The following is a 12,976-nucleotide window of genomic DNA, read 5'->3' as shown; positions in this document are numbered from 1 at the left end:
ACCATAAGGGGAGGGAAACATAAGGGTCAGACTGAGTCCAAACCAAAGGCCAGGCGGAACAGCTCTGCCTTGCAGGCCCTGCGGAAAGATGTCAAGTCCCGCAGGGCCCTAGTCTCTTGTGACAGAGTGTTCCACCAAGTCGGGGCCAGTACTGAAAAGGCCCTGGCCCTAGTTGAGACCAAGCTAACCACCTTGCCACCTGGGACCTCCAAAATGTTGTCATTTGTGGACCTCTCCGCGGAGCATACCAGGAGAGGTGGTCCCGTAGGTACGTGGGCCCTAGGCCAGTGATGGGGCAGACCCCTATATGAGGGTCAAGGGACTGCATGACCGCTGTCCGTTTCTTCTAACCCGCGTTGGGTGACTGGCACTTGCCCAGGCAATTGGAACACAAGTCGTGCCGGATGGGGGGCCTGTGAAAACCTTTAAGGAAGTTGTGGTGAGATGGACAGACAGCTCCAGAGAGGAATTTGGCTGCCAGACAGAACCTATTTCTGCCCTGTGTTTGGGGAACTTGGCAGAAGGCGCTGCCCGTCTCGTTCGGGCAAAAGGAAGAGGCCAGTGCTCTCCTCCATGCTGGCCTGGCATTCAAAACAGAAAGGGGCGTCGCAGTTTTTGCAGTCCGCCCCAAGCAGTGGGGTAGCGTGGGGGGTGCAGGGGGGGCCGGCCGCACCGGGCGCAACATCGGGGGGGGCGCGCTCGCCGCCTCCGGAGTCGCCGAAGAGCCTCGGGCGCAGGCTGTAGCAGAGCCCCGTGTCTCACGGAACCGACAAGCTGTGCGCGCGTCCAGGCTGAAGGCGTCCGGCAGGCAGCGGCTCTCAGCGCTCGCCGCGGTCCCCGCGCATCAGGGCTGCAGAGGGTGCGCCAGACAGCCCCTCCTCACAGCCCCGTTGCCACCGCCACCGCTGCAGCTGCTGGGCCATGTTGTATTTTCCTCGCCTCTCTGCCCTCCTCCTCCGGGCAAGCGGCGTCGTTTGGGCGGCAGCGCCAGCGGCAACTCGCCTCAGATCACCTGACACGGACCCGCCCCCGCCAGTGTGGCTACCTTACCGTAAATACCCCAGCCCAGGCAGCAGCAAGAAGAAGCTGGCAGCGGCGGCAGGTTAGGGGTTCGGGGCGCAAATTACTTGCCTTGCCCCGGGTGCTGACAACCCACGCTACGCCACTGGCCCCAAGTCATTGGAATAGGGTGGATTTGAAAATATATTCAGTATCTGCTCATAGCTCAGAACTGAAAAAGCATGGGGCATTTAATAATATGAGAAGATCCCTGCTGGATCAGTCCAATGACCTGATTAATAATAATAATAATAATAATAATAATAATAATAATAATAATAATAATTTCAGAGGCAGAAGCATGACCATCTTTTCTGGTAGCCACCAGTAGCCATCTCCTCCTCTGTGAAGTTGTCCAGTCCTCTTAAAACCATCCAAATTGGTGGGCATCACTTTCTCCTGTGGGAAGGAGTTCCGCAGTTTAACTATGCAGTCGTACCTTGGATCTCAAACGCCTTGGTTTCCAAACAAAGTGGCTCCCGAACGATCAAAACCCAGAAGTGAGTGTTCCCGTTTCTGAACAATTTTCAGAAGCCGAATGTCCGGTACGGCTTCCGATTGGCTTGCAGGAGCTTCCTGCAGCCAATCGGAAGCTGCGCTTTGGTTTCCGAAGGTTTTGGAGGTCAAACGGATTTCCGGAACGGATTCCATTCGGCTTCCGAGGTACGACTGCATCTCTGTGTGGCCGCAAAAAGTACTGTATGGGGTATCGCATTATTGGGGGAAATTGGCTAAGGATATGAAGGCTCTAGCTCTGGGGTCAGCAAACTTTTTCAGCAGGGGGCCAGTCCACCGTCCCTCGGACCTTGTGGGGGGCCGGACTATATTTTGAAGGGGAAAAATGAACAAATTCCTATGCCCCACAAATAACCCCAAGATGCATTTTAAATAAAAGGACACATTCTACTCATGTAGAAACACACTGATTCCTGGACTGTCCACGGGCCAGATTTAGAAGGCGATTGGTCTGGATCCGGCCCCCGGGCCTCAGCTTGCCTACCCATTCAGTGGTTCTCAACCTGTGGGTCCTCAGATGTTGTTGGACTACAACTCCCATCATTCCTAGCCAGCATGACTAGTGGTCAGGGATAATGGGAGTTGTAGTCTGACAACATCTGGGAACCCACAGGTTGAGAACCACTGAATGGTCTAGCTGATGGCTTTGTGGAAATCTGGTGCCCTGATGTTCTCCGTTGAAAATTCAAATGTTTGGCATCGTCTGGAATCATGTTTACAACTACAGTGGTACCTCGGGCTACATACGCTTCAGGTTACAGACTCCGCTAACCCAGAAATAGTGCTTCAGGTTAAGAACTTTGCTTCAGGATAAGAACAGAAATTGTGCTCCAATGGCACGGCAGCAGCAGGAGGCCTCATTAGCTAAAGTGGTGCTTCAGGTTAAGAACAGTTTCAGGTTAAGAACAGACCTCCGGAACGAATTAAGTACTTAACCTGAGGTACAACTGTATGGCTAAAAACATCCTTTCTGTGTTTTCTGTTCTGCCCAGAATGGGGTGCGCTGGGGGGGGGGGCATGTTCCCTGGAACCTGCAAAATCTGTTTTGAAAAATGAATGAAACGAGAAATATGTCAGGTGTCTAACTGGCTTTTTTGTGCAACAGGTGTTTGGTCTGGACAGTCTTCTGGGCACAAGTGAGCTGTGGCCGCTCTTGTTGGGTATTTCGGTCGTGCCTTCCATTCTCCAGCTCCTGATGTTCCCCTTCTGTCCAGAGAGCCCCCGATATCTCTACATCATCCGCAACAAGGAGTCCAAGGCCAAAGAAAGTGAGATCTCCCTCTCCTTTCCCCCATTCATAGAATCGTAGAATTGTTGAGTTAGAGAGTTGTTGTTGTTTAGTCGTTTAGTCGTGTCCGCCTCTTCGTGACCCCCTGGACCAGAGCACGTCAGGCCCTCCTGTCTTCCACTGCCTCCCACAGTTTGGTCAAACTCATGCTGGGAGCTTCGAGAACACTGTCCCACCATCTTGTCCTCCGTCGTCCCCTTCTCCTTGTGCCCTCCATCTTTCCTAACATCAGGGTCTTTTCCAGGGAGTCTTCTCTTCTCATGAGGTGGCCAAAGTATTGGAGCCTCAGCTTCACAATCTGTCCTTCCAGTGAGCCCTCAGGGCTGATTTCCTTCCGAATGGAGAGGTTTGATCTTCTTGCAGTCCATGGGACTCTCAAGAGTCTCCTCCAGCACCAGAATTCAAAAGCATCCATTCTTCGGGGATCAGCCTTCTTTGTGGTCCAGCTCTCACTTCCATACATCACTACTGGGAAAACCATAGCTTTAACTATACGGACTTTTGTTGGCAAGGTGGTGTCTCTGCTTTTTAAGATGCTGTCTAGGTTTGTCATTGTTTTTCTCCCAAGAAGCAGGCGTCTTTTAATTTCGTGGCAGGCGTCTTTAATTTCGATCATCTGCAATGATCACGGAGCCCAAGAAAGTAAAATCTCTCACTGCCTCCTTTCTTCCTGAGTTAGAGAGGGATCCCCACAAAGTTCTCTAGCCCATCCCCCGGCAATGCAGGCATTACATCTAATTCACATGACTACAACATCATTTTATTTTCTTTTTAAATAGATTTTATTTTTAAAAAAATTGGGGGGAAATACCACGGCTAATGTCAGATACCTTTTCATCCAAACTGAAAAGTTAACCTAAGTCAAAACGCAGATCAGGAAGAGAAAAGGGGTGGGGAAGGTGAAGGGAAAAGAAACAAAGGTAAGAAAGAGAAAAGAAAAGAAGAGAACTTCTGATTTTTCCGTCTGTCAGCTATAAGCAGAAAATTATTCAACACATCCACTCCTAACAAATCCACTTTCTATAAACCTTATCTTCAATCTACAAACCCAGATATCATAAGTCTGTTTTCTTTTTCACGTAAAAAGACTATACTATAAGAAGTTTCCAATCTTTAGTAAATGTTGGCAATGGTTTTTCTCTGATTAAATACGTCAACTTCGGCTAGGTCCAATAATTTTTAACCAGCCATTCCTCCATGGTAGGTAATGATGAATTTTCCCATCTTTGTGTATATAAGTGTCTCACGGCTCGTAATCATATACAGTGGTACCTCAGGTTGCATACGCTTCAGGTTACAGACTCCGCCAACCCAGAAATAGTGCTTCAGGTTAAGAACTTTGCTTCAGGATGAGAACAGAAGTCGTGCTCTGGCAGCAGCAGGAGGCCCCATTAGCTAAAGTGGTGCTTCAGGTTAAGAACAGTTTCAGGTTAAGTACGGACCTCCGGAACGAATTAAGTACTTAACCCGAGGTACCACTGTATCAAAATAAAGTTCCATAGTCTTTTTTTCTAATTGTGTAGCCATCAGTTCCAGCAGGAAGAGTTGTGTTTTCAGCCGACCAACTCTACAATATCCTTTACGAGGCAAGGAGACCCAGAACTGCACACACAGTGCTCCAAATACAGTCGGGCCACAGATTCGAATCACGCCATTGTTCGATATTGGCAGTTTTACGTTCGATCCCTCGCACGTAATCTTCCTTTCTTCACGTCTGCCGCCCCTTAGCCTCCTATCTCTCTCGTTTCCCGTTCAGCCTCCCCCCAAAACACACAGTGACGCCCCCTCTTCTTTCCCCCTCCAGGTCTCAAGCGGTTGACCGGCCAGGTGGACGTGACCGCGGCTCTGACAGAGATGAAGGAGGAGAAACGGAGGATGGATTTAGAGCGCAAAGTTTCCATCGCGCAACTCTTCCGCTGCCGCATCTACCGCCAGCCCCTGCTGATCGCCGTGGTCTTGCAGCTATCGCAGCAGCTCTCTGGCGTCAACGCGGTGAGTTTGCTGCAGGGGGAGGAAGAATCATAGAGTTCTAAGGGACCCCGAGATATCATCTAGCTCAGCCCCCCACAATGCTGGAGTCTCAGCCGAAGAATCCATGACACACAACCTCGGCTCAAAATCCTCCAACCAAGGAGAGCCCGCAAACCTCCGAAGGAGTCCGTTCCACAACCGAACGGCTCTTGCCATGAGAGGGACGTGGGTGGTGCTGTGGTCTAAACCACGGAGCCTCTTGGGCTTGCCGATCGGAAGGTCGGTGGTTCGAATCCCCGCGACGGGGTGAACTCCCATTGCTCTGTCCCAGCTCCTGCCAACCTAGTAGTTCGAAAGCACGTCAAAGTGTGAGTAGACAAATAGGTACAGTCATACCTCGGGCTGCAGACGCTTCACGTTGTGGTTTTTTTGGAGGGGGTTACGGACCTGCCGAAACCCGGAAGTACCAGAACGGGTTACTTGCGAGTTTCAAGGGTCACGCATGAGCAAAAGCGCCAAATTGCAACCCGTGCATGTGTAGACACGAGTTGCGAAGGTGCATCCCACACGGATCACGTTCGCAACCAGAGTGTCCACTGTACTGCTGCGGCGGGAAGGTAAATGGTGTTTCTGTGCGCTCTGGCTTCCGTCATGGTGTCCCGTTGCGCCAGAAGCGGTTTAGTCCTGCTGGCCAAATGACCCAGGAAGCTGTCTGAGGACAAACGCCGGCTCCCTCGGCCTGAAAGCGAGATGAGCGCTGCAACCCCAGAGCCGCCTTTGGCTGGACTTAACCGTCCAGGGGTCCTTTACACTTTTTACCTTTTTTACCGTGAGCAAGTTCTTCCTGAGGTTTAGTCAGGATCTCCTTTCTCGCAATGGTTCAGATCCTACCTTCTGGAGCAGGAGAAAACAAGTTTGCTTTGCTCCCCATTCTCGAAGAGGGGGACATTTGCCTCCCTCCAGTCTGCAGGGACCTCCCCAGTTCTCCAAGAATTCTCAGGGATTATAGACAGAGGCTCTGAAATGAAACCCCGCAAGCTCCTTTGGCACCCTTGGGTGCATCTCATCGGGCCCTGGAGATTTAAAGCAGCTATTCCCTTCGCCTGTTGTCTTTGTCCATGGAGCTGGAGGAGACTCTGGAGAGTCCCATGGACTGTAAGAAGATCCACCCTCTCCATTCTGAAGGAAATCAGCCCTGAGTGCTCACTGGAAGGACAGATCCTGAAGCTGAGGCTCCAAGACTTTGGCCACCTCATGAGAAGAGAAGACTCCCTGGGAAAGACCCTGATGTTGGGAAAGATGGAGGGCGCAAGGAGAAGGGGACGACCGAGGACAAGATGGCTGGACAGTGTTCTTGAAGCTACCAGCATGAGTTTGACCAAACTGCGGGAGGCAGTGGAAGACAGGAGTGCCTGTCATGCTCTGGTCCAGGGGGTCACGAAGAGGCGGACACGACTAAACAACTAAACAACAACATTTCCTTCGCATCTCTTTTCCTCTCTTGGGCCGTAGCTCCCTCCCTGCATCACTCTATTCCAGACTGCTTTCATTTTTGGGGTGAAAAAAGAGACAAAGTAGGTGTTGAGCAGTTAAGAAGCTGTTGAACAGGAGCAGGAGAGGAAGTGGATTTTTTGAGGGGGGTTTTGATGGCTCTGAAGGGGGCAGAGTTGGTCCAGCCATGAGGCAAGATGTCTTGGGCCAGCCCTGCTGGGGGACACTGTCATTTGACCGCTCTCTCTCTGTCCTCTTAGATATTCTATTACTCAACGGACATCTTCAAAAAGGCCGGCTTGGACAAACCCATCTTCGCCACCATCGGGGCTGGCGCCGTGAACACGGTGTTCACCGTCGTTTCGGTAAGAACCTCCTGTCGCTGTATCTGTGCCTGGCAAATGTTTTATTATATTTTTTTAAAATTTTTATTGACTTAAGAAAATTATACAGACAGCAAAACGAAGAAGCCTTCTACCGATAAAAAATAATAATAACTATTACAATAATGAAAATACTAAAAATACATTTACTTCCCCTTTTGAACTTCTATTCCGGTTACAATATATTACTATTCTATAAGAATCTATTATATCCTTTGCTGTCCCATATATTATTTTATTTCCCAAATTCAACCTATCCCTCCCCTCCTCCCCACTGCTTTCCTTCCCCTGTGTGAGTTCTTCCCATCATAATATTTTTTCTAGTTGCTTTAATAAAATAGAATAACATGAAAACTGCTAAATTATAATTACCTCTTTTGTCCTTACACGCTTAACAATTGCCTAGTAAGAGTTCTGCTTTAACACCATACTTCTTCATGTATTCCCCTATCCATTCCCATTCTGTATAGAATTTTTGATTGGAGCAGCCCCTGAAAGATGCAGTCATTTTTGCCCGGCCAATCCTTATACGCATTTAATAAAAAGTAAAAATAGCAATAGTGGGACACGGGTGGCGCTGTGGGTTAAATTCTGCCAATCAGAAGGTTGGCGGTTCGAATCCCCGCGACGGGGTGAGCTCCCATTGCTCGGTCCCTGCTCCTGCCAACCTAGCAGTTCAAAAGCACACCAGTGCAAGTAGATCAATAGGCACCGCTCCGGCGGGAAGGTAAACGGCATTTCCGTGCGCTGCTCTGGTTCGCCAGAAGCGGCTTAGTCATGCTGGCCAGATGACCCGGAAGCTGTACGCCGGCTCCCTGGACCAATAAAGCGAGATGAGCGCCGCAACCCCAGAGTCGGCCACGATTGGACCTAATGGTCAGGGGTCCCTTTACCTTTAATAATAGCAATAACAGTGCATTGGGAACATAAAAGGAATTCCCCTGCATCAGGCCAGTCACCCACCTAGCCCCCCTAGGACCCACAGGTTGAGAAAGGCTGCGAGTTTGGACCAATGTGGTTGTCTCCCAGATGTTGCTTGCTGGACTACAACTCCCATCATTCCTGACCATTGGGCCATTCTGCCTGCTGGGATTTGGAGTCCACCAATCTCTGGAAGAATTGCCTCCTGCTCTGCAAGGCCCTTGACTGCCTGAACTGCTCTTACCTTTTTTCGTTGTTCCCTCAGTCCCCTTCTCCACCTCTTTCTCTCTCTTTTTTTTTTTTTCATTTTTACTAATTTTTTTAACATATCTGTTCCAACAGTCATACAACATAACTTCTCATCTTACACAATGTTTTTAGACATCCATCAACACCTCTGATGATTTTCTGTTCTCTATCGCTTATTATGCATTTCTTAATTTCTATATTTCTGATAATTTCTGACTTCTTTCCGTTGTTCCGCCTGGCCTTTGGCTTGGAGCCAATTTGATTCCCTCCCCCTCTTTCTTTTTTCTTTTTCCTTTCTCCTCCTGCGATGAGGCTATATTTTAATATTTTAATGTTTCAATATTTTAATGTTGTATTTTAATTTTGTTTTTAAGTTGTATTCATTCACTTGTTTTTATTATTGCTTGTTAGCCGCCCTGAGCCCGGCCTTGGCTGGGGAGGGCAGGGTATAAATAAATATATTATTATTATTATTATTATTATTATTATTATTATTATTATTATTATTACATTTAATTATCCTTAACTAATAATTCTCATTATATTTCTTGCAGTATTTCAAATAATTCACCTTACAAAACTTCTTGCAATCCTACTAGGGTAATCTGTTCATCACAATTGCTTTTCAAATAGTTCGTAAATTTACTCCAGTCTTCTGAGAATCTTTGGTCCCGCAGGTTTCGAATCCTTCCTGTTAATTTTATCTAACTCTGCATAGTCCATCAATTTCATCCACCATTCTTCTTTCATCGGTAGTTCTTCTCTCCACCTCTTTCTCACAACCGTCTTCATCTTTTCTTCTCTGCCCCAGGTGTTCCTGGTGGAGCGAGCCGGCCGGCGGACCTTGCATATGCTGGGATTGGCGGGGATGGCGGTGTGTGCCATCCTTATGACAGTGGCCCAGGGCTTGACGGTGAGTAACTGGGCAGAGGACGTAGTCCTTCATCGGCCTCAGACAGCCTTCACCCGGCTGGCGCCCTCCAGCTACTTTGGACTACAAATCCCATCATCCAGAGCCAGCGTTGCGCTGGCTCTGGATGATGGGATTTGTAGTCCAAAACAGCTGCCCTAGGCCTATCCAGTGTTGATTTGACTAATCTTCTGTTGGGGCTATTTCATCTGTGGGTCATCGTTTCAGCTCTCAACTGGATTTAGGTTTGATGAGGCCCTAAGCTACTGAAGGTAATGGGGCCCTTTATATGTCCAGCTGTCCTTTGTCAACAAGAAATGGTCGCTGTTTTTGTGTTGGATATATGCTATATGATAAGGTTGGCAGACAGTCCTCGGATTTACAAATCAGTCCCCATACAAAATCCATTGAAGTTGAAAAGTGTCCCCGGATTCATTGGAAAAAAATCTGGTGACCTAACTATATGGTAGTTTATGGACCTAATAGGTATCTGAAACCATTTGCACATAGCAAAATATGTATTTTATCAAAGTAATTGCTACAACCAGTCCATGCAGAATGTAGGCACCCTATATATAGAAAGTGATATTTTAGGGAGCAGGCTAGCAGGCGGGGCCCATGACTTACATCATAGGAGCCTACACAACACAAAACCCTGTTGCTGTAAGTAGGTTATATTTTATTTGTTTTTTATCTTATATTTTGGAAATGTACATCCAGGTTGTTGTTTTCCTTTACATTTTTGGGGGGCCCCCAAGAGAGTGGGGCCCTAAGCTATAGCTTGTTTAAAGGTAAAGGGACCCCTGACCGTTAGGTAGTCATGACCGACTCTGGGGTTGCGGCGCTCATCTCGCTTTATTGGCCGAAGGAGCCGGCGTACAGCTTCCGGGTCATGTGGCCAGCATGACTAAGCCGCTTCTGGCGAATCAGAGCAGCTCAGGGAAACACCATTCACCTTCCTGCCAGAGCGGTACCTATTTATCTACTTGCACTTTGAGGTGCTTTTGTACTGCTAGGTTGGCAGGAGCAGGGACTGAGCAACGGGAGCTCACTCCGTCGCGGAGATTCGAACCGTCAACCTACCGATCGGCAAGCCCTAGGCTCAGTGGTTTAACCCACAGCGCCACCCGCATCCCTTATAGCTTGTTTAGCTTATACGTAAATCTGGCACTGCTCGCGTATGCCTTGGACATAAAAGACAAGATACTAGGGCGGAGAGGGTATCCCTGGCTTTTGCCATCGTTTTATCTTCCTAGTTTTAAACTACCTCGGGTTAAGTACTTAATTCGTTCTGGAGGTCCATTCTTAACCTGAAACTGTTCTTAACCTGAAGCACCCCTTTAGCTAATGGGGCCTCCTGCTGCCGCTGTGCCGCCGGAGCACGATTTCTGTTCTCATCCTGAAGCAAAGTTCTTAACCTGAAGCACTATTTCTGGGTTAGCGGAGTCTGTAACCTGAAGAGTATGTAACCCGAGGTACCACTGTAGTATATTTTACATATGTACACGACACATTTGGTTGTGAGAGGGTTGACACAGCGCCTCCCGTTTCTCTCCACGCACCGCAGGATCGTGTTCCGGCAATGAGCTATCTCAGCATGGTGGCCACCTTTGGCTTTGTGGCGTTCTTTGAGATCGGCCCGGGGCCCATTCCCTGGTTCATTGTGGCAGAGCTGTTCAGCCAGGGTCCGCGGCCGGCTGCAATGGCCGTAGCCGGCTTCGCCAACTGGACTTGCAACTTCATCATTGGGATGAGCTTCCCCTCGATCGAGGTGAGTTTCAGCTGCTAGCCCTTATATAGACTCTTGAAATCGCCCACCCTGTAGCCCAAAACATCATACCTGCATCACAGAAGGAGGCAGTCTTCAGCAGATATCTTGTCTGCCAGGATACCTGATAATGGTCACTGATTACCTGCATTACCTGGGCAGCCGGACCATTCTTTTGTGATGGTTTTTTTAAAAAAATAATATTTATTCAAATTTTAAAGATTACAAAGAGAAAATTAGAAAAAACAAAAAAAGAAAGATAAAAAATACAAACAGTTAGAGAGGGAAAAAACCAGCTCAAACCTTTACATAACTTTCTTTCCTTTGCTTATTTCCTTGACCTCCTCACACCTCCCTTTTTTGTATTCTAGTTCAATTAGATATTTCAGCAAATCCTTTCATTCTTTTGTGATGGTTAATACTTTACTTCCTGAGTCCAGGTCACAAGCTCACCCTATTCATACACAAATACGTCCTTAAGACAGGATTTGTAAGCGAAAAGACAATTTTCCCCATTTTCCTGCCTTACTGTTATTTGAGGTCATTGGGAGAGTCAAAATGGCTTCAGGATTGCTCTCCTGTACTATTACAGACACGTGGTTTATATGCTTATGTATGTCTTTGCCTTGTACATTTATGAACATTTGTTTTAAATTTGAGACCTTAGAATTATTATAACAGGGTGGTTTCCCCGTCCACAGAGGCTCGGGGTGACGCGTACGAGAACAGGGCCTTCTCTGTGGTGGCCCCTAAACTGTGGAGCTCTTGAGGTCCTGCGCAGTGCGAGACCTGGCAGGGCTACAGTTTCTCACGCTCTCCTCTTCCTCCTCCTTGCAGGGAGCTCTCCACTCGTACGTCTTCCTCATCTTCGCAGCCCTTCTCTTTGTGTTCTTGATCTTCACGTACATCAAGGTTCCCGAGACGCGAGGCCGCACCTTCGACCAGATTGCCGCTACATTCCGACGGACGCCATCTTTGCTAGAACGAGAGATCAAGCCGTACACGGAACTGGACGAACTGAGCCCAGACGCCCATGAATGATAGGGTTTGGGCAGGCGGCGAACCCTAGCGCCCCAAAGGCACGGCAAATGTGGACCGTGGTGTTCAGGGTAGCTGGCAACAGGTACCACGATCTGCCTAGCACTTTAATGGTGCCACAAGCCTTACTGGCGCGTGGTCAGAGTTGAACCCTATTTTTTTCTTTGTTTTCATTAGGTCAGTTTTTAGCCTGGATGTGTTTTTAACTTCTTTCCCTTTTTTTAAGAAAGAAAGGAAAAACATTAATAAAAAGCAGGGTGGGCATTGTGGGGCGTGGGGGACACAAGGCCCCTCGCCCCACTTTCTTTGTTTCGGAGGACAAGAAGCTCGTGGCGTCGAGCCAGGAGCCACGAGTTCCAATTCTGTAAATAAAGGATTGTGGGGGATTTGCACTGAGAGCGGACGCCCTGGGAGGCTGAGGTGCTGTCGAGATCCAGGAAACGAAAGCAAAGTTCAAAGGCAGAGGCTGAATCTGAAAAGGGGACGGTGGACGGTGGGGTGGAAGTAATTCCGAGGGCAGTGACTAAATTAATCTTCTCACTGATTTTCGGGTTATTTATATGTTGACTCCATTTTCGCATCGAGCCAGGGCTCAGCCCTGACTTACACAAGCAGCTGAGAAAAGAGTGCCCCAGAACATGTGCTGAGTTCTTTCCCGCTCACACCCTAAGGAGCCATGCTCAGGCCTCTCCCATCACCCCGTTTTGGGGTGGGGGGAGGGGGCAGGGCTTTTAGGCTTGAGGGCTGACCCATCTCCTTCTAGAAATTAAGAACTGGAGGGTGGGTATGAATAAAAACATCCCTGGATGCTCATGGAGACGTAATATGGTCAGTAGTGACGTTGCTGGGGTCTCAAGCCCCCCAAAAAACCATTTTCACCTGCACCGTGGTTGCCTAGCAACAGCAACAATGGCTGCCCTGGCCGTGTTTAGCAACCACCATGTGTGTTGCCTAAACACTCCTCTGTTGAGGACACTGTGGCACAGTGAAGTAGGGCAGGGGGGTCAGAATACAGTGGTGCCTCGCAAGACGAAAATAATCCGTTCCGCGAGTCTCTTCATCTAGCAGTTTTTTCGTCTTGCGAAGCAAGCCCATTAGCGGATTAGCGCTATTAGCGGCTTTTAGCGGCTTAGTGGATAATCAGCTTAGCGGCTTAGAAAAAGGGGGGAAAGGGGGGAAAAGTTGGGAAAACTCGCAAGACGTTTCATCTTGCGAAGCAAGCCCATAGGGAAATTCGTCTTGCGAAGCACCTCCAAAACGGAAAACCCTTTCGTCTAGCGGGTTTTTCATCTTGCGAGGCGTTCGTCTTGCGGGGCACCACTGTACAGCTCAGAACGGGAAGTAAGGGCATAGACCAAGGCCCCATGCGCTTTAATCAGTGT

General features: G+C 48.6%; 1 protein-coding gene across 1 annotated transcript in view; it reads left to right on the top strand.

Moving 5' to 3' along the window:
• The window catches only part of SLC2A4 (solute carrier family 2 member 4), a 49,328-nt gene extending 36,724 nt beyond the window's left edge, over window positions 1-12,604 (top strand). Inside the window, exons 6-11 of the mRNA XM_081835721.1 lie at window positions 2,681-2,843; window positions 4,668-4,855; window positions 6,586-6,690; window positions 8,690-8,791; window positions 10,356-10,559; window positions 11,394-12,604. Of these exons, the coding sequence (XP_081691847.1) occupies window positions 2,681-2,843; window positions 4,668-4,855; window positions 6,586-6,690; window positions 8,690-8,791; window positions 10,356-10,559; window positions 11,394-11,597 (966 nt within the window). The 3' untranslated portion in view covers window positions 11,598-12,604. The remainder of the gene's footprint in view (window positions 1-2,680; window positions 2,844-4,667; window positions 4,856-6,585; window positions 6,691-8,689; window positions 8,792-10,355; window positions 10,560-11,393) is intronic.
• The last annotated feature ends 372 nt before the right edge of the window (window positions 12,605-12,976 follow it).

The sequence above is a fragment of the Podarcis erhardii genome (genome assembly GCF_964252035.2).
Source record: "Podarcis erhardii genome assembly, chromosome: 13".
Taxonomy (NCBI): Eukaryota; Metazoa; Chordata; class Lepidosauria; order Squamata; family Lacertidae; genus Podarcis; species Podarcis erhardii.
The sequence above is the reverse complement of the archived record's forward strand: the minus strand, read 5'-3'. Positions and strand labels throughout refer to the sequence as shown.